Source organism: Thamnophis elegans, chromosome 15, assembly GCF_009769535.1.
Source record: "Thamnophis elegans isolate rThaEle1 chromosome 15, rThaEle1.pri, whole genome shotgun sequence".
Lineage (NCBI taxonomy): Eukaryota > Metazoa > Chordata > Lepidosauria > Squamata > Colubridae > Thamnophis > Thamnophis elegans.
This window is the reverse complement of record NC_045555.1, coordinates 30301774-30327388: the sequence shown is the minus strand read 5'-3', so window position 1 is coordinate 30327388 and position 25615 is coordinate 30301774. Positions and strand designations below refer to the sequence as shown.

Here is a 25615-nt window from a genome sequence, read left to right as displayed (position 1 = left end):
TGTAGGTCAAGGACAAGTGATGTAACAGAGGATGAAACTGAGCTACTTTTCAAACTGCTGATCCATAAGAATAATCAAAAGTTCGTTAAAAATGTCTTATTTCTAAATACAACAGCATTAGAAATTTTTTAAAAGGACTTTCTGTATATTTAAGAAAAAAAATTACCTCACAAAATTTACCATTCAAAAGAAGTATTTATCTTTCAAAGTATATTCTTTCAAAGAATGACAGCAAAGGGCTACTACTTTTAATGACAATTGGCTTGGAAGATTGAATACGTCTGCTACTGAATACTTTACTTGGCAACTTTTTTTTTGGGAAGTGTGTCATTACATTCATATAACACCCTTATCCTGGTTTAGGAATTAATTCACTTTCTGCATTTGCACTGAACCATAATGAAGTGAACTATGTTCAAACATAGCCAACTAATCACAGAAAAAACTCAGCATTTTGTGCGAATGTAGGTCTTAGACTTGTACTCTGTCCAATTTTACACACACATACATAGATAGATAGATGTTGATAATGTTTTGGAGACACTTTACATGCACCCGTACCTCTGAATGTGGCCGGTATGTAGAATATACATGTCTCATATACAGAGCCACAAGTTGATATAATGTGTCTCCAAATCAGTGTCACACATCTATAACATTGTGGATGGTTCTACATGCATTCAAAATGTCTTGTGTGAACTATGTCTTCTTTCCCAAATCACCCAAGTGTGATTTTGCAAGAATTTTACTATTTATTGAGCTTTGTTTGCAATCAAATGTATAACAGATTTCCAGTTGTAGATAGACACCATTCCTTCCAACAGATAAAAGCATAAGAATAAAAACTACAAGAACATAGCAGGCTTTGAAAAAGCACATCGTACACATACTTTCCCAAGACTTGTTACCAGTGGTGGGATTCAAATAATTTAACAACTGGTTCTCTACCCTAATGACCGGCTGGGTGGGTCTAGCCATAGTGGGCATGGCCAGGGGATTGTTTCAGGCAGAACTCAGCCTCCTGCACCCCCAAGAGCAAAAATGGGCCATGGGGCGCACTGCCCCCCTCTCCCCGTTTTGGACCTCCTGCAGCCTCCTGGGAGCAAAAACAGGCCACGGGGGCACTACCCCACCTCCACACCCGTTTGGGGCCTAGTAGACCTCCCTGCACTTACATGGGAGCCAAAATGGGGCTCGTGGGGGCCCCTGGAAGGGGTGGGGCCAACCAGCAATTTAACAACTGGTTCGCCCAAACTGGCCCAAACCGGCTGAATCCCACCACTGCTTGTTACCATGATCAGTCTTATCCATATAACATCCCAGTGCAACTATGCTGAAAAAGTGTCACGATCACACATTCAAAAGATTTTCTTCCTTCTTTGTGAAACAAAGTCTTTTGAAGACAGCAGGATCTTCTTCCAAGTATACATGAATTGTGGAATTACTCCAAATTCCCATCCTGAGTAGAATTGTCTGTCTCAGCCTGAGTGTCACCTTCAGCTTGTACATCATTCTCCTTCTCAGCTGCTATGTTTTGTTCCAACTGGTCTTTGCCTTTGTCATTCAAGACTTTGGGACTTAAGTCTTCATCTGCAGCAATTTCCAACAAGGCTTCCTGGAGCATTAAAGTTGGACTTACCTGGTGTGGCTGTTCATTCAACTCATTTATCACAACATCTTGATCCATTCTGTTTTCTACCATCTCTTGCATTAACTTAATTTCAGATTCTTCTGGCATGTGTCCAATCTTTTCTTCGGTTGTCATCTATGATTGAAAATTAATTTCATCTACATGAGTACATTGTTAAAATCCCTTTTTAAAACCCAATCTTAATCTAGGTGTCGGTGTTCCGACTGATTCTGTAATTAAATCATGAGCCTGGAGCCAAGCTTCAAAAGAAATCCAGTTATTTATTAGGAGCTTCATGTTGGCACATTCCAAGAGAAGCCAACTTTGACTTAATTCACCCCCCCGTCTCTGACCCTGTTTCTCCCTCCCCCCAAGGTGTGTCATCAGTCACATTCCCCTACGAAGCAATTTCCCGGGTTGTACAGTCCCTCCCTCCAGCCATTGTGGATATCCATGGAAATGGCCTTGACATAGAGATGGCTGGAATGTGCTTTTGTTTTGATTGAAGTGCGGTTCCTTGGTGCAGCTGCGAGGCTCAGTTCTCCATCCCTCAGCCTATGGCAACTCAAGAGCAGGTCAGGAATGCTTTGCAGGTTGACACTAAGTTTTTAAGATTCTCTTATATTACCTTACTAGGAAAAAAGATCATTCCAGAAATCCAAGTGGTTTTTGTTTCCTGTCTGACAATCTTGAAGGGTTTCACAACAATCTAGAAAGCCTGCAAAGCAATTGTCCAGCTCAACTTACACCCAGTGTAATCAAGGCAGGACAGTGGTGGGTTGCAGGTGGTACGCACAGGTACACACGTACTGATGCCTGCTGGAAGCAGCAGCCACCGTACCGGAACGGTACTTTGGAGTGCCTGCCCACCCGCCCTCGTTTCTTACCTGTATTTGAAGGAAACATGCCATATGTACACACACGCACAGTGTATGGCGCCTGCATGATGGTCCGCCAAGCAGCTGGAGCATTGCAGGTGGTGGGTCCGCATGCACGGACAGCGTGCATGCCTGTGGTCCACGCCTGGCTCCTGTTGCAACATACCGGTTGCAACGGGAGCTGAAACCTACTACTGAGGCAGGATTTCTATGAGTCTCTTTCTCATTCTTTTTTCTTACTTTGAAAAATAAATATTTTATGTAATGGTCCTCCTCTATGTTCTCAGAGACTGCTAGATATTCCATCACCCTAATCTTAAACAAGACTGATTTTAATTCTTCAAATAAGAACAAGAACTAAGCTTGCACAAAAACTAAGTTGCAGATTCTGTACAGATTTTTAGACCTCAATGAATTTATCCAAGGCAAGGAAGCAACAGTGATCCTCCTGAATGAAATGCTCCATGTTATCTTATCTGGTGTCCTTAACCTCTTCCAGTTCTCTGAACCTGTGAAGAACCTCAAAACAAAGGGTCTGGGTGACTTCCAGTAGATAAAAATCATTTCAATGCAAAGTGAATTTCAAAGGTCTGGTTTTGCTGTTAATAATAGTATGTCAAGTGCATTTGTTAAAATAGGTACTCACTTCATCTGCCTTCTCATCAGCCACCACTTCTATCACAGGTTGGTGTAATGCTCCACCTATTTCCATTAATTTTTCAGGAGTATCTTCTGTTTGCTCTTGGAAAAGATCCTATATAGAATAAAACTGCATTCAATTTATTTCAACTACCATCCATCTAGCCATCTTAGCACCCATCCATCCATCCACATTATAGACACTTTTTTTAATATGCTTTTTTTCAACTGCTCCAACATTTTTTCTCATTAAAACATCATCAAAAAAGCACAATAAAGAATGTTATTTCTGCGCCAACTCAGGAAGCTCAGACTGCCCAAGGAGCTGCTGATACAGTTCTACAGAGGAATTATAGAGGTGCAGATGACAGACTCAATAACTGTCTGGTTTGGTTCTGCAACCCAACATGACAAACACAGACTTCAGAGGATAATCAGAACTGCAGAAAAAACTGCAGAGTCAAAAAGAGGGACGTGAAAATATTTACAGACCCCTCGCATCCCAGACATAAATTGTTTCAGCGCCTACACTCAAAACAACACTATAGAACAGTGTACACCAGAACAACTAGACACAAGAACAGTTGTTTCCCCTAACGCCATCACTCTGCTAAACAAATAATTCCCTCACCATTGTCAAACCATTCACTAAGGCTGCATTACTATTACTATTAGTCTTCTCATAGTTCCTATCACCCATCTCCTCCCACTTATGACTGCAGGATTGAAACTTTGTTGCTTGTATCCTTACGATTTATATTGATATTGATTGTTTCCTGGTTGCTTATTTGTACCCTATGACTATCATTAAGTGCTGTACCTTATGGTTCTTGATGAATGTATCTTGTCTTTTTATATACATTGAGAGCACCTGCACCAAAGACAAATTCCTTGTCTGTCCAATCACACTTAGCCAATAAAGAATTCTATTCTATTCTATTACACCAATGAGGCAAATATGGCCCATTGTACTCTAGGTTAAAATCAAGAGACCCAGACCTTCTGCTGCTCTTCAAATTTTTGGGCCATCAGAAGTTCTTCTGCCTTCAGCTTTTCTGTACTCTCCAGTTCTGCAAGAAGTTCTTCATAATGAAGTTCTAGGTGGTCCTTTTCTGACTTTGTCTAGAAGAGGACAAGGGATAGGAAAATTGGGAGGAAAGAGAATTTGATTCAATCATTGTTGAGACAAGCTTTCTTCAACTTTGGTTGGTTTTTTTAATGTATCACCTTTTCTTCCTTCTTTCTATTTTCATTGTAGTTGTAAATCCAGGAGGCCAGAAAACGGATGGGGTCTGTTGGCCGGCGATCCGCCACCTCTGCAAGTCCTTCAGCCAAACACATTCCAAGGTTTTCCTTGAAATATTTGGCATCCATTCCCATCATTTGTCTTTCACTCTCCATTGATCCAAGGAACTGGGTGAACTTGTACCAATTTCTCTGTTTACAGGAAACAAAATAAAACAAGCAAAATAAATTGCAACAGGGCAGCCCTTAGAATGAATCTAGGTCCTAATTAAATGTCTTCACTTGTTCTTACAGAGAAGACATTATGCTAGACCCCATTTTCAAAGAATAGTATTTCTTTTTGTACCTCTCATAAATCATAATCAGCATCTAAAGTAATAGACCTATACTCAGTTAATAGAAGGATCAAAATTTACTAGAATAATAACATAATTGGAAGGGACACTGGAGGTCTTCTACTCCAACCCCTATACAATTCTGAACAAATGGAAATCCGTGAATCTTGCAAAAAAGGTAAAAAAAGAAAATGAGGATTTGATTGCAAATACAGTATTGTATTGATGGCTGCTTTGTTGCTGTTTTATATCATCATCTGTCTATTCAATTTGTAATTTTTGCTGGTCCTTGTTATTGCTGTGGTGCATAGTGTCGTTTTTTTTAATATGGGCAGCTGGTCCATAGAATTGTTGAATTGGACACAACTGAATGGATATCATATCATCATCATCAATCATCATATCTTGTTGGAAAGGAACTATGAAAGGGCATGTAGCCTTTCTGGACACACTATTCTAGAAATATATTTTCAACCCAGATAAAACTTCTCAGCAAGAAAAAAAAAGAAGAAGACCTCCTAAAATGTCGCAAGGAGCAACTTCTCAGGGTCCCATATAATATAATGTTGAAAAATACCAGGTCAGCTTTTTGATCACAGGAATCTAACACCTAAATTTTCAGAACCTTTTAAAACTCAGAATTCATTCGGAATGAACGAAGCAACTTAAGATTAAGAAAATTGCGCTCTTTGCGCTCCAGGCAGAAAGAAATTCGTACACCGCTCGGTTCAACCCTTTGCTCGCTTTCTGCAACGTCTAAAAATGATCAAGCTAGGAATGAAACCTGCCTTTCTTGAAACCCACGTTCATACCTTTAACCGTATTGCAATATTCACACCTGGAGGGTTTTAGGTTTTTTTTGCTCCTTGCGCGCAATCTTGGTGTTCCTTTGTCGCCTGGCAACCGAACACCTTGTTGGGATCCGACCTGTGACGTCACGAAGTCTTCTGCGTGAATGCGGGGTGGAGGGAAAATCTCATTGGCTGCTGAGTCCCATTGGGGAAAAGAGAGAGAGAGAGAGAGAGAGTTTTGCTTACGAAACTTACAAAAGAAAACAGAAGTCGTGTCTTAAAAACTCCGGCATAAAAGCGCTGCAAAGAATGGAGAGAAAAATAGCTTCCAAACAAGAAGCTTAAATGCAATTCGTTGTTTTCCACGGTGTAATGTTTGTTTCCTGCTCTGAACATCGCAACCATAAATTGCATTTTTTTAAATCCATTTTTTCTTGGGAACTCAGACGAGACTACTATCTGTGGAGGCGAGATCACCCGTTTTTCAAGGGAATTCTCTTTCTGAAAGGCACTCCTACCAACGCTTGGTGAATTGGGAGATCTTCAGATGCCAGAAAAAATGCCCACTGGGGCTTCCAGACCTTTTACCTTCTGCCAACCAAGAACCTCTAGGACCATCAGGGCATGCCTCTCAGAGATCTCAAGGAAAAGAGTAGGTGGTTTAGAAAGACAACATCATAATCTAATAGACAAAGGAAGGCAGGTCTTCCATTGTCAAACCCTCCTGGGTTTGTAACAAAGACAGCAAAGTCTGGTGCCCTATTCCAAATTCCAAGAACAAAACTTTGAATGTTGCACACAGTTTTGGTTGGCATGATATAAAAAAGATATTTAAAAAGATACACTAGAAGGATGCTAGCTAAGGCATGTAGATGTATACACTTTGGTAACCTCTAGTTTATTATAATATTAAAAAACACATCTTTTGATAAGAAAGCTTATTAATAATAAATGTGATGTATGAAAGAGGATAAAGTAAAAGAATCCAATCAAAGGAAACGTGTCAAGGAATCAATGTCTTGGGGTATTAACTTCCTTAATCCTAGCTGTATAAAATTTATATTTGTGCATTGTTCAGTGTCTTGGCTTCTTAGCTGCTGAGATCCTTTTGCTGCAGTACTCCAATAAAAGAAGTTGAAAATGCCATTCCTTGTGTCTTTATTGACTTTGATGCCAGGCTAGGACCCATTTTGGGTACAACAATAGTTATTAAGAGTGAATGTTGACATCTTTATTTTGGATGAATTTCTTGCCACATCATGTAGGTAAAAACATGCACAGACAAAGAATATTGCTAACATGATCATAAAAGAAGCCAGCAATTTTTCTTTTCATCACAATTAGCCTTTAAAAACAATACTGTATTAATTTACAGAGGCAATAATTTATAATCGGTAGTGTAATGAATTCTGCTGTGAGCATCCATAGCCTTCCCCTCCATCTGTACAAAGATCTGATTTGAGATTAATATAGCATAAATGTAATATAAACACATATCACACACACACACCCCTTTGCCGGCACAAGGCATAAAATCTGGTCAAAATCAGATATGATGAGTCTAGGGAGATGCAATATTGCTGAGTTGCTAAGATACAAAAGAAAACCTTCATCCTTAGCTATCTACAAAGCTTCTCCAAAGACATGGAAGAGTAGCAAGAAGAACATGTTCTGTGATCTGTTTCAAATTGATTAAGCTCCTTTTTCAAATTAATGTGGATCTGATTTTGGAGGTGTACCCTATCTATGCTCTTAAGCAGAGCTCAAGTAGCAGTTAGGTTGTTTTCCATTTGAACAGGATTCCAAATTCTATTAGTGATTGCCAACTGTAGGTCACTTCTCCAATACTGATTTCTGAAAGGGTAAAACTATCTTGGTTTCATTTCAAAATCAACTTTTTCATTATAACTACTACTACTACTACTACTACTACTACTACTACTACTACTACTACTACTACTACTTTCTCCTCCTTTTCCTCTTTCTCCTCCTTGTTTATGGTGTTTTGATCCAGAGGCTTAACAAAACAACTTATAATAATTGGTAATGGAAACACAAAATCATGTACACATTAATTTATTAATCAGCTTGGTTTTTTTTAATAGATCTCTGTAATCTAGAGATATTTGGGAATCAACAATGGAGAGTGCCTACCTCAGAAAAAGTCTGGGCACCTGTTTAGCAGAAGGCCTTGCCGAAATTGCAGAACATCGGCCATCGGATCCTGTCTTGTACCTGGCCCACTGGATTTACAAATACAAGAAGAACATGATTGAAGAACTGCAGGTGGGGATTCAGCTTCTAATCTCCTGTTTGAGGTTCTGCACAATTTTGAAGGCACCTCGGGATTTCTGCCACTTTAGAGGGTGGGCAGTTTTTGAGAGCTGACTCTCCATTTCTTGTTCTTTAAGGTACTGAACATAGTTTTTGTTCCTTAACATGGACAGTCAGATTTCCCATTAGCAAGAGCTCCTGCTTCACCAAACCTGCAAGCTCCTGAGCTTGAGATCTTTCAAGGGGAAAGGTAGTTTGATAGTGTAGGAAGTTAAAGCCCATCCTTCTCCTAGAAAAATGAAATATCCTGGGAAATATTGAAAAGGCAGAATACTATATTTCCCTGGATAAGAAATGGAGAAACATGTTTTTAGGCAGGAAACAGACTCACTCTTAATAGCCTCCACTTTTGTCAATGGGCCATTAAATGCCTGGGCCACTTTATTCTACATAACAAAGGTAGGATTAACCTCCTACAGAAACACCACAAAGCACCTGGGAAAATTACATCAGCCAGCAAGGCAACCAAACTTGGACTCTAAAGTTCAGCCTACAGAGTTGATCCAGGGGAATCTGACAACCAATCAGAATACAAGATCAAGATCAAAGGCCAGAGATGGTATAAAACCAGGGACTTTCAGCATCTCGGCCCTTTTTTCTTCTTCACCCAACATCTTGAAGCATGTGATCACCTTTTTCTCCAAGACCTCAAACCATGTGGTCCTGTCCACCATTAAAACCATCTTTCCAAGCAGCCTCCATGTTTCCAGTGCCTTTTTCCCCACTTAGAACTGAACCTGGAAGGACATTTCTTCCAACAATAGCATTTCAGCTGTCCCTCATAGAACTTTGTCCCTTGTTGGAAGAAATGTCCTTCTGGGTTCAATTCTAAGTGGGGGAAAAGGCACTGGAAACATGGAGGCTGCTTGGAAAGATGGTTTTAATGGTGGTCAGGATCACATCATGGCTTGAGCTCCTGAACAGAAATGGGGGATCAGATACTTCCAGATGTTGAGTGAAGAAGAAAAAGAGGCAGAGATGCTGAAAGTCCCTGGTTTTATACCCTCTCTGGGCTTTGAACCTGAGCTTGTATTCTGATTGGTTGTCAGACTCCCATGGGGCCATGCAGGGGCAACTCTGTAGGCTGTGTTTTGAATCCAAGTTTGGTTGAGCATTGCTTCTTCCCAGGTGCCCTGTGATGAGATGGGTAAAGGGCTCATATTATCATGCCTTAATCCCATCATCCTGGAGCTGAAGGGGGATCTTTGTTATATAGAATAGACTGGCTCAGGCCTTTTAATGGCCCATTGACAAAGGTGGGGGCTATTAAGAGTGAGTCTGTTTCCTGCCTAAAAATACGTTTCTCCATTTCTTATCCAGGGAAATAAATATTCTGCCTTTTCGATATTTCCCAGGATATTTCATTTTTCTAGGAGAAGGGTGGGTTTTAACTTCCTACACCCCTTCTCTCCTTTTCCTTTCCTTCCCTTGCATTCATCTTTTCCTTCCTCCTTTCATCTTTCTTTTCCTTCCCTTCATCTTTTTCTTTGTTCTTCTTCCTTTATTTCTCTTCCCTCTTCTTTCTACTTCCTTCCTGTTTACTTCCTCCCTCCCTCCCTCCCTTCCCATACTTTAAATACATTGTAGATGAGATGAGGGGGCATAATACATTTTATTTCAGTCTCACATGAAGTGAAGAAAAGGGAGTTTTGCTACTCAGGCTCCAGGCACAGGCAACATTTAAATAATGTTCTTTGCTTCTTAGTCTCAGTGTTTTGAAGGTGGCAGAAATAGAGAAAAAAGTCCAAGGGGATTGGGGACTGCCTTTAAACTCCTTTTGAAGGACTGATGGGGTCCCTCCTTTTGCCATATATGTGGCAATTTTTGGAAAACCGGTGGCACTTGGAAACTAAAATGGAAGACTTCTCTTCTTCCATTGTTCTTCACTCTCTTGGTATGCAGGACTGGCCTTGAGTTCTCTCTACTTCCACCCACAAAACCCGATTTTCTGAAAGGCACTGCAGTTGTGGGAGCTGTCAAATGTTTGTTTTATTGCACTCTTAGAGAAAATTGGACAGGGAAGAACTGGAGCGAGAGCGTGAGGAGGCTCAAAAGGAAGTAGAAATGCTAGAAAAAATGAAAGAAGAAGAACTTTTGATTCAGCAAAAGCTGGAAGTGGAGAGACAGGTAGGATACCTTTCTTTTTTTTAAAAAAAAAAAAGTACATATTTGTGTTATAATTGCTGTTTAAGTCTTCCGATTGATTGTTTTAGGCTGTGGATAAATGTGTGTGATTTAAGATAAGTTATTTTGCAACGTTGACTTTGCAACATTCATCAAACCACCTTCTTACAGTGAATCAATTCCATATTTCATATCTCAAGGCAAATCAACCTCCCAATGCTGGTTTGTAGATGTAAAATACAAATGTTATTATCCAACATTTATATTTTAGTCCAGGTATATCCATATTAATTTAGCAGAGCAATTACAGCTACCTGTTTTTATTCTAAAATTATGATGCCCGTATGACTCTACATCTTGTGATTTAAAGTCACATACATTTCAAAGAACTGAGCATTTTAATCTATTATTAGTTACTGTTCATCTACCATTCATTTTATTCATTCATTCTCTGTATACTCCCATATATTGTGGTTTGGTGAACTTTATTAAATGTGAAGCTACTGCCTAAGATTAGGAGATTAGAAAGGAAGAAAAGTAAAGAGGCAGCACTAAATTATTTTTGCTTCTAATTATGTAAGCTAAACCCAGCCAATCACCTTGGGGGTAAAAGTCCGAAATCAAAGCTTGTATCCTGGCTCAGAGAGCTGAATGCATCCAGTCACTGTGTTTTAAAACTTATTTCTTACAGATTAGTGATGCTGTTTAAAACAGGTTTATTATTCCTGGCCAAATTAAAATACTTTCCTCCTTCAAATTTTTCTGAGGGGGCAGAAAAACATTCCATTTTTTTATTTATTTTTTGGTGAAGCACCCTATCCTGAGACAGATTAAGGAACATTTAGGAAAGTGATTGGTGGATATCCTGGCTATATTTATTTTCACAAGCAACATCACTAGGGAGTTGGAACAATATCCACAAAAGTTTTCCATACCATGGAACTGGACATTAGAAGATCAGTTTTAACAGATGACTAAACTAAAGGGTTTAGCCGTTGGTAAAAAAAAACTTGCTTTCAGCTTGGACAAATATTCTGCACGGGTGTGTTCAGCTGATGGTCGGTCTTGGCATTACCTAGACCGAGTGTTCTTTGAGATCATCACGATTCTGGAACTGGACTAAGCTCCCACAAAAAGACAATCTCTTCTTCCCAAGGTTCTTCTCTAAGCCCAGCTCTGGCTTAGAACAAACTCTCTGGAGCTCTCTGAGCATAGTTGTTTGCTTGCACATGTTTAATTGCCCGACTAGGTATCAAACTTTTAGACCTGGCGTCAACATATCTTCTCAATTTTGTTTGCCTGTCATGCATTCAAGTGACTGAGGGTCAGAGAGAAGAAGTGAAAGATGCACATCAAATAGATAAGAGAACTCATCGTGTTGAGACCGGATTGATGGATCTCAACCAGAGACCAGAAAAACTCAACCAGTTTCATCCCTCATTCTCTAGTCAAGAGCTTTGGGGTTTGTTTGTTTGTTTTTTTGGGGGGGAGGGAGGAATCTCTTTCTGTTCTGACCCCCTCCTCCTTCCAGTAACGAAAGCCGAGACAAGCGTAAAATGGAATGTCCTTTAATAATAAGACCAGAATCTCGGTGGCTGAAAGCCAAATAAACAAACAGATAAGGACCTTGGCAGCAAGTCCGACAAACCTTGGCAGCAATTCAGACTAACTCTGGCAGCAATCCACCCTGCCAAGTTCATTTCTCTTTAGTCCAAGTGTTGACTTCTGCAAGAAGGGCGTGGCACAAGCAGTCTCTTTTATAGTCTGGAGAGGAGCTTAATGACCATCAGCTGAATGTAATTACCTCCTGTAATTAAGTAGTTGTTCTTGACACCGAGTAGCACTTCGACTGTGTGCATCCCGGAACAACTCACTGTTGGTTTCTGGATCACTCTCTCTTGTCTCCTCCCCACTGATCCAAGGCTCAGGCGACACCTGGTGGCCAACCAGTCTCTCTGCGCCCTGCTCGGAGTCGGAACCCTGTCCAGGGTCCTCCACATCCTCCAGGGCCGACTCATAGGGCCCCTCGCTGTTGGAGTCTGGTGGCAGCTCCAACAGCTCCTGCTGGGCCACAACACTTTCCCTACTTACATCCTGGATGAATTTCTAGGATGGGAATGAGATCAGGAGAGGCACGCAGATTACCTTTTTTTCCCTTCCTTTCCTCCATATATGCACAGACCTACATCCAAGGACTAGTGCTCTTATCAAACCAGAGCTGGTCCCATTTTTCCGGTCAGAAAGATCTAGTCAGGGGTTCTCACCACCAGATCTGGTCTCTGCTAAAGACCAAGTTCAAACAGCCTTGATGGACAATGCCGAGCAGCTGGAGAAAAGGGAACATATCTATAACTTGCCCAATGTAGCCAAGAACAGCTGGGCAGATCTTAGCCTTTGGACCTCATGATTAATGACACAAGACAGAACATTGATATATGGCAGTGTGATTATCAAGAAAAATGAGGAAAGCACAATTTTAACATTGGAACGGTTAAAGATCACCCAAACCCACTTCTGTATGGGAATAGAAATAAGGTGAAAGCAACATCATGAGGACGTGTCGTTCATAAACCCTTAGGAAAGCCTCTTCCATGCCATGACCAGAAGGATGAATACCAAATTCTGGAGCTCCCACCTCTCTTTTCATGTCTATATCCCCCTTCCACCCATTCCCCCCCTCCCATGAGGTGCAACAGGCATACACTTCTGATGCAGACTCTTTTATCTGAACCAAAGGACCCTCAAGGGAGGGAATCTTTGCTAACTTGCATGAAATGATTGCAGGCTCAGATGGAGCGAGAACAGGAAGAACGGGAGAGGATGGAACGAGACAGGGCCGAGGAGCTCCTGCAGGAGCAGAAACGGCAGGCAGAGATGGAGGTAAGAGAAGTGCCCCTCACCCACATGTCACCCCCCCAAGAAAGACAGTCCCAGGGGGGAGGTAGAAACCAGGTGAGTTCACCAAGGGCAGCCTGGATGAGCAGAGAACAATGCAGATTCCAGCCTGAGGCGCCTATTTTACGACCTTCTCGCTCTCCATTTAAAGAATAGGATGGAAAAAGAGTTTCTATCTCAGCCCTTGGAGGCATTGCAGATGAGGAGTTTTGTCCATGTTAGTTGGCTTGTATTCCCCACCATCCCCAACCTCTGGAGATTATCGAATGAATGTTTGTTCCAGGCGAAGCTTGCCGCCGAAAAGGAGGCAGTTTCAAAGACTTTGGCTGAACTAAGTGACAAATATGGAGCTCCTCATCTCAGTCGGGTTGAAGAGATAGATGAAATGGAGCAATCTGAAGTAAGTAAATAACTCTGTCCGTTTATCCATCCCTGACCCCCCTCTCTCCCCTCTCCTTTCCCTCTCTCCCCTCTCTCTCCCCCACTCTCTCCCATCTCTCCTTTCTCTCTCCTCTCTCTCTCCCTCCTTTCTTTCTCTCCTTTCTCTGTCCCCCCCATCTCTCTCCCCTCTCTCCCCCCCTCTCTCATCTCTTCTTTCTCTCTCTCCTTTCTCTCTCTCCCCCATCTCTCTCCACCTTCTCTCCTTTCTCTCCCACTCTCTCTCTCTTTGTCAGGCATGCCTCCTTCAAAATCCAAGAAAGGAAACCTTTAACTCCATTGGTTTAGAGAAAAGGTACTTTTACTGGATATGAAGTGAAAACAGCAAAAGTAAAGCAAGATCTGAGGCAAAAAGGCATGAACTTGTACATATCAAAAGTTTACCCAAATCCCTCCCCCTAGTTACCTCGGCCTTAATGTCCAATCTCCAACCCCCAAGGGTGTCATGTGGGTGCATCTTCAGGTGCTGGTATGCAGAGATGGTTGGCCTTGACCAAACCCAAACATGAGCGTTCAGCATGCGCAGAAGATGGTGAGAACAAAACTCTCTTCTTGAGATATCTCCACCAGCACGATTCCCCTCCCAAATACCATAAACCCTCTCTCTCCCCATTACTATGGCAGTTGATAGCAAGCAAGCAATATAGAGGCTGACACTCATCTCTCTCCTCTCTCTCCTTTCTCGCCTCTCTCCTCTCTCTCTTTCTCTCCTCTCCCCTTTCTCTCTCTCCTTTCTCTCCTTCTCTCTCCTTTCTCTCCCCCTCTCTCACCATCATCCTCCCCACTCATCTCTCCCCCCACTCTCCTCTCTCCCCCCTCTCTTCTTTCCCTCTCTCCTTTCTCAGCCTTCCTTTCTCTCTCCCCTCTCTCCTTTCTCTCCTATCTCTCCTCTCTCCTTTCTCTCTCCCTTTTCCCCCATCTCTCTCATTTCTCTCTCTCCATCCTCTCTCCTTTCTCTCTCTCCCTCTCTCACCCTTTCATCTCTCCCCAACTCTCCTCTCTCTCCCCCTCTCCTCTTTTTCTCTCTCTCCTCTCTTTCTCCCTCTCTCCTTTCACTTTCCTCTCTCTCCTCTCTCTCGCCCCTCTCTCTCCTTTCTCTCTCTCCCTTCTCTCCCTTCTCTCTCCTCTCTCTCTCTCCCTTCTCTCTCCTTTCTCGCCCCTCTCACCTCTCTCCTTTATTTCCCCCGCTCTCTCCCCTCTCTCCTTTCTCATCTCTCCTCCCACTCTCCTCTCTCCCCCCTCTCCTCTCTTTCCCTCTCTCCTTTCTCTCTCACCCTTCCTTTCTCTCTCCCATCTCTCTCTCCTCTCTCCTTTCTCTCCCTTCTCCCCCCTCTCTCATTTCTCTCTCCCCCTCTCTCCATCCTCTCTCCTTTCTCTCTCTCCCTTCTCCCCCTCTCTCTCCTTTCTCTCTCTCCATCCTCTCTCCTTTCTCTCTCCCCCCTTTCATCTCTCCCCCCACTCTCCTCTCTCCCCCTCTCCTCTCTTTCCCTCTCTCCTTTCTCTCTCACCCTTCCTTTCTCTCTCCCCCTCTCTCCATCCTCTCTCCTTTCTCTCCCTTCTCCCCCCTCTCTCATTTCTCTCTCCCCCTCTCTCCATCCTCTCTCCTTTCTCTCTCTCCCTTCTCCCCCTCTCTCTCCTTTCTCTCTCTCCATCCTCTCTCCTTTCTCTCGCCCCCTTTCATCTCTCCCCCCACTCTCCTCTCTCCCCCCTCTCCTCTCTTTCCCTCTCTCCTTTCTCTCTCACCCTTCCTTTCTCTCTCCCCCTCTCTCCATCCTCTCTCCTTTCTCTCCCTTCTCCCCCCTCTCTCATTTCTCTCTCCCCCTCTCTCCATCCTCTCTCCTTTCTCTCTCTCCCTTCTCCCCCTCTCTCTCCTTTCTCTCTCTCCGTCCTCTCCCTTCTCTCTCCTCTCTCTCTCTCCCTTCTCTCTCCTTTCTCGCCCCTCTCACCTCTCTCCTTTATTTCCCCCGCTCTCTCCCCTCTCTCCTTTCTCTCTCCCCCCTTTCATCTCTCCCCCCACTCTCCTCTCCCCCTCTCCTCTCTTTCCCTCTCTCATTTCACTCTTTCTTCTCTCTCCTCTCTCCCCCCTTTCTCTCCTCTCTCCTCTCTCCCCTCTCTCCTCTCTCCCCTCCTCTCTCTCCCCTCTCTCTCTCTCCTCTCTCCTTTCTCTTTCTTCCCCCTCTCTCCCCCTTTCTCATCCCTCTCCCCCCTTCCCCCTCTCTCCTTTCTGTCTTCCCTCTCTCTTCCCCCACTCCCTCCTCTCCCTGCTGTACATTTTTTTTCACTGTTACATTCTCTTAATGGTCATTTTTTATTTTTTCCTGCAGATATTTTAATCTGTACATTTTTAATACAAGCTACAAATTTTTCTTTCTTTTTTGTTGTGGTGGCATCAAAAGACATTAGAGAAATAAATAATCAGGGTGATTTTGCTGGGCTTTACAAATTCCAATAATACTACAAAGTTGCCTCAGTCTTTCTCCCCTTTTTTCTTTTCTTTTTTTAAGCATGCCTTCACTACTGTAGTCGACTCGGAGGAAGAACAATAAATCTGTTCCTGTCGATTCCAGAAACATCATGATGTTCTGCAAACACAGATGAAACACATCAAGGAGACTTAGAATAATTTAAAGAAGTTAAGTGAATTGAAAATTTTAAAATAAATAAATAAAGTGCAGCCTAACATGCTTCAGGTTTTATTTTTTCTTACTGGAAGATAAAATGATTTGATGGTGAGATAATTATAAAGTCTAAGTGGAGTGTGTTAGAGTCATTTTCAACTTTAAGAGGTGAATGAATATGTTGTAGGCTCCATGGTGCTCTCTGACCTTGGTTGTTTTCTTGCAGACATTTCATGACCCAATTAGGTAACATCATCAGTGCTAGATTTGAACTCCCAGACAGAGTTTATGAACAGCAGACCACAAGTAGATAACACCATCAGTGCCAGAAGGGAAAGGGGTTAAAGAATGGAGAAGAAAATGAAGGAGAGGAGGAGGAGGAAGAGGAGGGCTTTCGTGCTTTCTGCGCTTGATTGTTTTCTTGCAAATGTTTCATTACCCAAGTAGCAGTGGTGGGTTGCAGGCAGTATGCCCTGGTACGGGCATACCAGAGCCAGCCCGGAGCACCGGATACCATTCTGGTATGGTGCTCCGGAGGGCCCACCTGCCCGCCCGAGCTCGTTACCAGTCTTTTAAGTCTTCTGCACTTCCGTGCATGGTGCGTACAGCACCTCCGCGACACTCCACTGAACAGCTGGAGCGTCGCAGAGGCTTGCGGAGGCTTGCGGAGGCGCTAAGACGCATACGCTCCTTCTTTTCCTCCAACTAATTCCGGCAGGTTCATTTAGCTAAACATGAGATGTCCTGCACCACCACTGTAAAGAATGCATTGATAGTTATATGTCTTTCACAGCTGTTGCCGTCTGACCAGATCTGAGCAGGGTGAAAACTGATAGGGAGCCCAGAATAAAGCTGAATTCAATTAAGATGTTTAACCAGCCAGACTGATATCGAGATTCGGAATCCATGCAGTGCTATAAATAAAGTGAAGGCAGTAGAGGCAGCTGCCTGGGGGTCTCCAAATACATAAATATGGAAACCCCCAGGCCTTTCCCTTGCTACTCATCCCAGTCTCGAGGCTTTGACAATCCTGATCACATGCAGTAAGCTGTCTTAGTTATCATTCATAATGATCACAATTATCAGAGCTATCATACATCTATTCTAACCAGCCATGTGCTGCAGCTGCCCCAAAAGCCAACACACTCCTAGTCTGCATCAAGAGAAGGATAGTATCAAGTGTTTTTTTTAATTATATATGTGTGTGTGTGTGTGTGTGTTATATTTGTGCTGATAAATAAATAAATATAGATCTATTTCAAGCTATTTAGCTCTCATCAGCTAGCTATACCCTTACTGGGATTCGAACCTGTGGTGTATTGCATCTTAGGCAGACGTCTTAGCCATTAAGCCACAGGCCCTCCTCCTTATCAGCAAAAGCCAGGAGGAAGATATATATTTAGTGTCACAACTCCTGGTATGCCCCAATTATGGGAGGAAGCTAACTGCTTCCATTATCTGTCAATCGGCTCATCACAAGAGTCCATCATGACAGAAACCCAATATTTTTACTGTTGCCTTTGTTATATTTGTGTTATATTTGTGCTGATAAATAAATAAAGGGAGACTAGTATAGATCTATTTCAAGCTATTTAGCTCTCATCAGCTAGCCATTTAGCTCTCATGGCTATATATATATGCATTATTATCATTGTTACTCATTTATTTGACTATAACTATTATCACTCCATTTTATACATAATACACTAAATTTAACTAAATTTAACTTAATTTTTATTATGACCTTTCATTACATCATCCTGTATCCTTCCAATAGTAGTACAATCTTATATCTCTTGCCATTTGTAGTATTAGTGTTCTGGTTGCTTTCTTGGTAAGTCTTATATGGACTTCTCTTAGCAACTTATTGCTCATTGCATATCTTGTAAAAACTCAAAACTCTCCATCTGTTCCTTCAATCAGCTGCCTTTGGTTATCACCAATGCTTCTGCCAAAAATTTCTCTCATTACTTCTGTCAAATGTTCTCCCTTTTCTTCTTCTATATTTTGAGGTATGAGATAGAGTTCCATTCCATCAGTCTCCCCTTTCCATATTCCACTCTTGCCATTTCCAACCATGCTCAGTTTACTGTCAATATCAACAATTTTCTTATCTGTTTGTTCATCTTTTTCTTCAATTTTTAGAACTCTGTCCTCAAATTTCGTTGGATAAGTATTCCCAATTTTTCCATCTATTTTTCCTGTTCTGTGTTCTATATTCTCCATTCTCTTCTCAATGTTCTCTGTTGTTATCAGTATTTTTTGAATTTCTAGCTTAATCATTAGCAATATTAATGTTTCTTCTTCATGTTGCACTATTCTTCCAACTTATAAACACTGCCACTATAACATCCAAAGCTTTTTTGTTAAATTTCAAGCAAGTTCATTATACTCTTTCAAGTCAAGGCTTTCTCTTCACTCCAGTTCAGCTACTGATAGTACTCCAGAAGAGCACCTGTATAAACAACATGTGCTCTTCCCACTATATCTTTCAATAAACAAACTCAGAAGTCAAATGTTCAAAGAGAAAAGAGAGAAACAATGTTTCCAAACCTCCAGCCTCTAAGTGGCAGTGTTACTTCTTTTTCCTCCTGCTTTTCCATCCCTCTTTGTATTCCAAACGTAAGGAGAAAAGTTTTTTTAAAGAAAAACAATCCGATCAAGCATTGTTTAAAAAGAAAAAAAGAAAATTCTTAATCCATAAGTATGAAAAAAAGAATGAAAAATAGAAGAAGAAAAATTAACCAATCCAATTTAAAATGAAGGAAACATTTTAAAAATTCTAGACATAAAAAGAAACAATTAAAAAAAGATAACACACTAAGTTTAATTCTGGCTTAATCTCACCGCTTGCTCTCTTCTGTCTTCAATTAAATTTAACTTTTGGGGTTTTTGGGTGATCTCTTCTCTAATAATAAAATTTACCTCACCAATTCAACACACTTTCACTCCTCCTTTCCTTCCGTTCTGGAGCTGTCCCAACTTCAGCAGCTTCAATGGCTGCTTCTCTGTCACCGGAAAAAAGAGCTTCTCCTGGATCAATCAGGGACTTTGTGATGTCCCTGAGATCAGCAGGATGTGCCCTTCTCTATCACCGTCTCTACGGGATGGTTTAGGTCCAAAAGGACCGTCCAGAGGCAGAGATATCGAGGGCGATCTTGGAGCTCCAAGATCGCACGTCGTGTCATTGCGACGTCAGATCCATCTCCACCAAGATCCACATGAAGTGTTGATACCGTTTTATAACTCCTTGGTAAGACCACACCTGGAATACGGCATCCAGTTTTCGTCACCACAATACAAAAAAGATGTCAAGACTCCAGAAAGAGTGCAGAGAAGAGCAACAAACACAACTAAGGGGCTAGAGGGGAAATATATGAAGAATAGTCGCAGAAATGGAATATATCTTGAAAAAGCTAGAGGTGACATTATAGCAATCTTCCCATATTTGAGGGGCTGCCACAAAGAGGAAGGTGTCAACCTGTTTCCAAAGCACTTGAAGGCAGGACAGGACAAGAAGCAATAGATGGAAACTAATCAAGAAGAGAAGCAACCTAGAATTAAGGAGAAATTTCCTGACACTTAGAAGAATTAATCAGTGGAACGGCTTGCCTCCAGAAGTTGTGAATGCTCCAACTGTTACATACTGACAGCCAAATAGTAGGCTCCACAAACGTCCTCCAATCTGGTGGGTGGGAAAATACTCCAAGCCAATTGGCCAAGCTATCTGACAGCTCCCTATAAAAGGGCTAGCTGTCAGACAGGCTGGTTCTGGATTTGTAAGTAGTTGTCTAATAAAGAGCTGTTGTTTGTCACTGAAGCCTGAGTCTGTCTCATCCATTCACCCAATCTAACACTAGCGATGAGGTTGGGATTGGAAGACAACTAGCCAGAAAGAGCTGACAATACAATCCAGCAGTACAATCCAGTCGGAGCGATCGCGGGCATCAAACGGCCATTTTGAGCGGCAATTTCAAAATTGCCTCGATGAGCAAAATGACAATGCACGCTCCTCCAGCTTCTTTTGACCCAGCTACTGAGCACTAGGATTCTTACATGATGTGGTTCAAGTGCTTCATGAAAGCCAATGACCTTCTCGGTCTATCCGACAACCGAAAGAGGGCTCTATTCTTGAGCTACTGTAGGCCAGAGGTATTCGACACCACCAAGGCTCTGTCTGAACCGACTCTGGTCCAGACCGTCACCTGGTCAGCATTACAAAATACTCTTAAAATGCACTACACACTGAAGCTTTCAAAATTTGTGCGGCAGCATGAATTCAATCTCCACAACTAGAGTGAAGAGGAGAGCATCAATTAATATTTTGGCGCACTCCATAAAGCTGCAGCGTATTGTGAATTTTATGACCTAGATGAGTTGCTGCTTCACCGAATAATTTGTGCGGTAACAGACATTAATCTGCAGCAGAGGCTATTGGCCAAAACAAATCTCACACTTCAAATTGCTCTAGATGAAGCAAGCGCTGCAGAATCCTCAACAAAATCCACTGAAACACTACAGAAACACAGCAGTCCCAAAAGCGCACACAGTTCTGCAGAATTCCATTGCGGGAACATCGAGCGAGAACTCTCGTCTGACAAAGAGGATGAGGTCTGCCTCATGCGATTTGAGAAGGAAAAAAAATGGTGCGCAATTTTGAAAGTTGTTTCCCGCCTAGAGTTGGCCGCAGGGGAAACCATCAGAGATCTGCCTGCCATTTCAGGGATGCCATCTGTCAGCATTGTGACCACAGAGGACACCTAGCCCAAGTCTGCAGAGGGGAGCTCCCGTCCGCTCAACAACCAAGAAGCTCTGTCAGCCAGCTGGGAAAGCCAAGACCACCCAGACAAGATTTTTGGAAGCCCTTGCGAAAGCAAGAGAGAGAGGAATCCACCAACACATTCCAGACAAAAATCTGGCAAGCCAGCACACCTAGGAACAAGAAGGTGCGAATGACCATACACATCGAGGGGTCCCTTGCAGTATGGAGATCAATACTGGGTCATCCATGACCGTCGTATCCTGGGCTCTCAAAAAGGTCATCCCAAGCATAAAGAAACACAAACTGAAGCACCAAGAATTGCAGCTCAGCAAGAGAGAGAGGAATCCACCAACACATTCCAGACAAACATCTGGCAAGCCAGCACACCTACGAACAAGAAGGTGCGAATCACCATACACATCGAGGGGTCCCTTGCAGTATGGAGATCAATACTGGGTCATCCATGACCGTCGTATCCTGGGCTCTCAAAAAGGTCATCCCAAGCATAAAGAAACACAAGCTGAAGCACCAAGAATTGCAGCTCAGCGATTACCAGGGGAATCACATCTCTGTCCTGGGTTGGGGCATATTCCGAGGGTTTCTAAACGCTCCGCCTACCTGCATGACTATGTCACTAGTTGGATCAGCCCAACTAAGAGGGAAGGGGTGTTATATACAAACAGCCAAATGGTAGGCTCCACCAACCTCCTCCGATCTGGTGGGAAAATACTCCAAGCCGATTGGCCGAGCCATCTGACAACTCCCTATAAAACGGGTAGCTAGATAGGTCGGTGTTGGATTTTTAAACAGTTGTCTAATAAGGAGCTGTTGTTTGTCACTGAAGCCTGAGTTTGTCTCATCCATTCACCCGATCAGAAACCAACACTGGATGATTTTTTTTTATTTTTAATTAAAAAAAATATTTTTAATTTTCACTGTCTCTGCGGGATGGTTTAGGTCCTATTGGACCACCCAGCGGCAAAAGTATTGGCTGCGGTCTTGAAACATCAAGACCGCACGTCCGTATCTTAAGAAAGACAGCCATTTATGCAGAATGGTATAGAGCTGTGGTGGCAAAACTACGGCACACAGAGCCATTTGTCAGGCATGCGCGCGCTGGCCAGCTGACTTCGGCCTTCTTTTGAGACCATTTTTCGCCTCCGGAGCGCGAAAAACATGCCCTTACGGGCAAACCAGAAGTTCAGGAACGGACTTCCAGTTTGCTCGTAGGGCCGGTTTTAGCCCTCCAGAGCCTTCAGGAGCCCTCAGGAGGCTTCCCTGAAGGCTCCGGAGGGCAAAAAATGACACTACAAGCAAACCGGAAGTCACTTCCGGGTTGCTTGTAGGGCCGATTTTAGCCCTCCGGAGCATTCAGGAGCCCTCAGGAGGCTTCCTGGAAGGCTCCGGAGGGCAAAAAACGGCCCTACAGACAAACCAGAAGTAACTTCTGGGTTGCTCGTATAGTCATTTTTCACCCTCTGGAGCCTTCAAGGAAGCCTCCTGGAGGCCCCTGAAGACTCCATAGGGCTACAACCAGCCCTACGAGCAAACTGGAAGTCCGTTCCCGAACTTCCGGTTTGCCAATAAGCCCGGTTTTTCGTGCTCTGGAGGCTCCGGGGGGGCGGGGAGGTTGTTTTCGGCCTTCCCAGGCTCCTATAAAGCCTCTGGAGCCTGGGAAGGGCGAAAATAGCACGCCAAAAATGGGGGGAGCGCTCATCGTGCACGCATGCAAGCTGTGGTCAGGCGCATAGCATTATGGGTGTGGCATGCCCGTGAATGACCCCCTGCACTCCCCCCGCTTTTGGCACGCAAGCCAAAAAAGGTTAGCCATCACTGATATAGGGTCTCCTGCTCGAGCAAGGAGAAGAAGACTTTAAGGTCCCTTGTCGTCTATGGAGATTCTTTAGTTCTTCAGTTCCCTTCAGAGGAACTTCTTGGATGAGAAGTGAAATGTCTTCAAAGAAAAACCAAAACGTCCAGTTGCCTCTTGAAAAACCACCTTCAAGGTGCCTTCCAGTTCTGTTATTCTCTTATAGTCGGGCTGCAATGCTGTGGAATGACCATTAGACAGCAGCAAAGTGCTTCAGCAATCTCTAGTGCTTTGATGCCATCTAGTGGACACCTGAAAATGTGCAGTCCAGAAATAGTAAGGAAGAGAAGAGGAATTCACCCGGATCTTAAAGGGAGTGACAGAGAAGGTAAGGAAAGAGAGTCTTGTGACAGATCAGACCCACTGCTGGAGGAGGAGGAGAAGCCACTATCTGATTTTCTTCTTAGGTTTTTGTAGCCCCTTCTCAATGGCTACAGTCCAGGGGAAACACCATGCTTGAGCTATTTCACCAGCGGGTGTGGTTGAGTGGGGGTGTGGTGAGGCAGGATGAAAACTTTGTGTTGGGACCCAAAGATCTCCAATTATGCCACTGAGTCCACAACTAGAAGTAAAAGATTTATTTTTCAGGATTAAAAAAAATGCAGAAAACCACCTACACCACAGATTTTCCAGATCATAAGCTGCTCTTTTTTTTTAATTGCCTAAAGAAATAGGCTACCAAGGCATGATAAGATCAACCTTATTTGACGCCACAGAAAATTGAGGGAGTCCTCAAAATCCATGGAGATTCTCAGTCATCCAGGTCACGGTTGTCCCAAAGGTGCTTCCCCTCCCTCCCAAAAGGCAACTGGATCATGTTTTTTTTCCCTTGAAGTAGTTTCACTTCTCATCCAAGAAGCTTCTTCAGTTCTCAAAGAAGCTGCTTGGATGAGAAGCGAAACATCTTCAAGCAAAGTCCAGTTGTCTTTTGGAGAGAGAAAAAAGACACCTTTGGGACGGGTAGTTCTCAACTTACAACAGTTCATTTAATGATTGTTCAATGGCCCTGAAAAAAGTGACTTAAGACAGTTTTTCACACAACCATTTCAGCATCCTTGTATGGACATGATAAAAATCCAATGCTTGGCAAGTGGATCATTTTTATGACTTTTGCAGTGTCCCAGCATTGCGTGATCCCCTTCCATGACCCCCTGGACAAACAAAGTCCATGGGGAAGCTGGATTCACCAAACAACAAGCGCAGAGATTCACTTAACAACCGTGGCAAGAAAGGACATAAAAAGAGGGGGGGAACCACTTAAGAACCATTTATCTTAGCAGCAGAAATCTGGGCTCAGTTGTGTCATAAGTTGAGGACTACCTGTGATGACTTGTTCCTTCGATCTGATGGTTTGGACCAGATTAAACCGGATCTGATTCTCCATCTGAGTTTGGAGAGCCGCACTTTGCTTTATGGATTGCTATGAAGGCTCTCCAATTGGCTGAGAGCCACCCAGGTGGGTGGGAGTTTCTGTATGAGGGTATGTGGGTCAACCAATAGCAGGGAGGATCAGCTCGGGTGAGCGTGCTGATTGTCCCCACTGACTCCAGGTTCATTCGGGTCAAAAGAGGACAACGATGTTTGTGTCCTTCAAGGGTGAGGGACACTTTCATAAACGATGTCCTTTGGCATACAGAGGAAGGGCCCTTGCGGGATACCAGTGCGATTTCCAGCTTGAAAATTTTTAAACATTTAACTTTCCACTATTTTCCCACTTAGGATGATTGGGTGGGTGCAAACAGTTTCACAGAGTGGTTAAAAGTAGCCTAAGCCATTCTTTGAGAAAGCATGAATGTGTCTCTGAGAAATGCAGCAAAATAACAGAATTGGGAGGTCTCGAACCCCCTGCTCAGGAAAGAAAAACTGTACTATTCCAGACAAATGGTTGTCCAATCTCTTCTTAAAAGCCTCCAGTGTTGGAGCATTCACAACTTCTGGAGGCAAGTTGTTCCACTGATTTAACTGTTCTGTCAGGAAGTTTCTCCTTAGCTCTAGATTGTTTCTCTCATTGATTAGTTTCCCTCCATTGTTTCTTGCCCTACCTTCAGGTGCTTTGAAAAACAAGTTGATCCCTTCTTCTTTGTGGCAACCTCTCAAATACTGGAATACTGCTATCATGTCACCCTTAGCTCTTCTTTTCTCTACATTGGCCATACCCAATTGCTGCAACTGTTCTTCTTATGTTTTAGCCTCCCTAATAATCCTAGTAGTTGCTCTTCTCTACATTTCTAAAAGTGTCTCCTTTGAGGATTCCTTTTAAGGGAATGAAATGTATATTTTTTAACATCTTGGTCAGCCATTGCATTTATGAGCTGGGCAGGCCTATCAATCAATTCAAATTAATACATCAAACAATAAATTTGGAAGAAGCACTTATGCATAATCAGTAGCTGCCTATCACTGACATGGGAAACACACAAAACAAGCTATGAACTGAGAAACTCTCTTTACTGCTCCCCACAAAACAAGGATAAAATTCAAGCAGTCCTTGACATACAACTACAGGTAGGTGGCCCTTGAGTTACAACTGTTCATTTTGTTACCAAATTTAGAATGGCACTGAAAAGAGGGACACATGATCATTTTTCACACTTAACGACCATTGCGGCATCCCTGGGGTCACGTGCTCAAAATTTGGGCACTCAGCAACTGATTCATGTTTATGACGGTTGCAAGTTTCCCGGGGGTCACGGGATTCCCTTTTGCAACCTCCTGGCAAGCAAAGTCAATGGAGAAGCCAGATTCACTGAACAACCGTAGGACTGACATAACAATCGCAGTGAACAATGGTGGCAAAAAGTTCATAAAGTGGGGCAAAACTTATTTAATATCTGTCTCACTTAGCCATAAACATTTGGGGCACAACTGTAGCCGTAAGCCGAGGACTACCTGTATATGAGTCTTCATTCAAGAAACAAGGGAGGGAAATTGATCAAGGAGAGAAGCAATCTGGAATTAAGGAGAAACTCCCTGACAGTGAGGACAAGTGACCAGTGGAATTGCCTGCCACGAGAAGTTGTAGATGCTTCATTACTGGAGGTTTTTCAAGAAGAGAA

At 42.9% G+C, this 25615-nt stretch overlaps 3 protein-coding genes across 3 annotated transcripts in view; 2 read left to right on the top strand and 1 right to left on the bottom strand.

Annotated features, from left to right (window-relative positions):
* Window positions 1-979: 979 nt before the first annotated feature.
* Window positions 980-23960, bottom strand: LOC116518282 (DPY30 domain-containing protein 2-like). Its single transcript, XM_032231585.1, has 6 exons — window positions 23880-23960; window positions 5540-5713; window positions 4375-4584; window positions 4147-4269; window positions 3155-3262; window positions 980-1765 (listed from the first exon to the last, which is right to left on the bottom strand). Exons 3-6 carry the CDS (start codon window positions 4546-4548, stop codon window positions 1442-1444), a joined length of 729 nt encoding a protein of 242 aa, XP_032087476.1. The 5' UTR covers window positions 4549-4584; window positions 5540-5713; window positions 23880-23960; the 3' UTR covers window positions 980-1441.
* Window positions 7658-15855, top strand: LOC116518283 (DPY30 domain-containing protein 1-like). Its single transcript, XM_032231586.1, has 5 exons — window positions 7658-7804; window positions 9857-9979; window positions 12761-12856; window positions 13155-13271; window positions 15814-15855. Exons 1-5 carry the CDS (start codon window positions 7658-7660, stop codon window positions 15853-15855), a joined length of 525 nt encoding a protein of 174 aa, XP_032087477.1.
* The window catches only part of MAT1A (methionine adenosyltransferase 1A), a 31230-nt gene continuing 26526 nt past the window's right edge, over window positions 20912-25615 (top strand). The window contains exon 1 of the mRNA XM_032232248.1: window positions 20912-21379. Coding sequence (XP_032088139.1) covers window positions 20912-21379 — 468 coding nt within the window. The remainder of the gene's footprint in view (window positions 21380-25615) is intronic.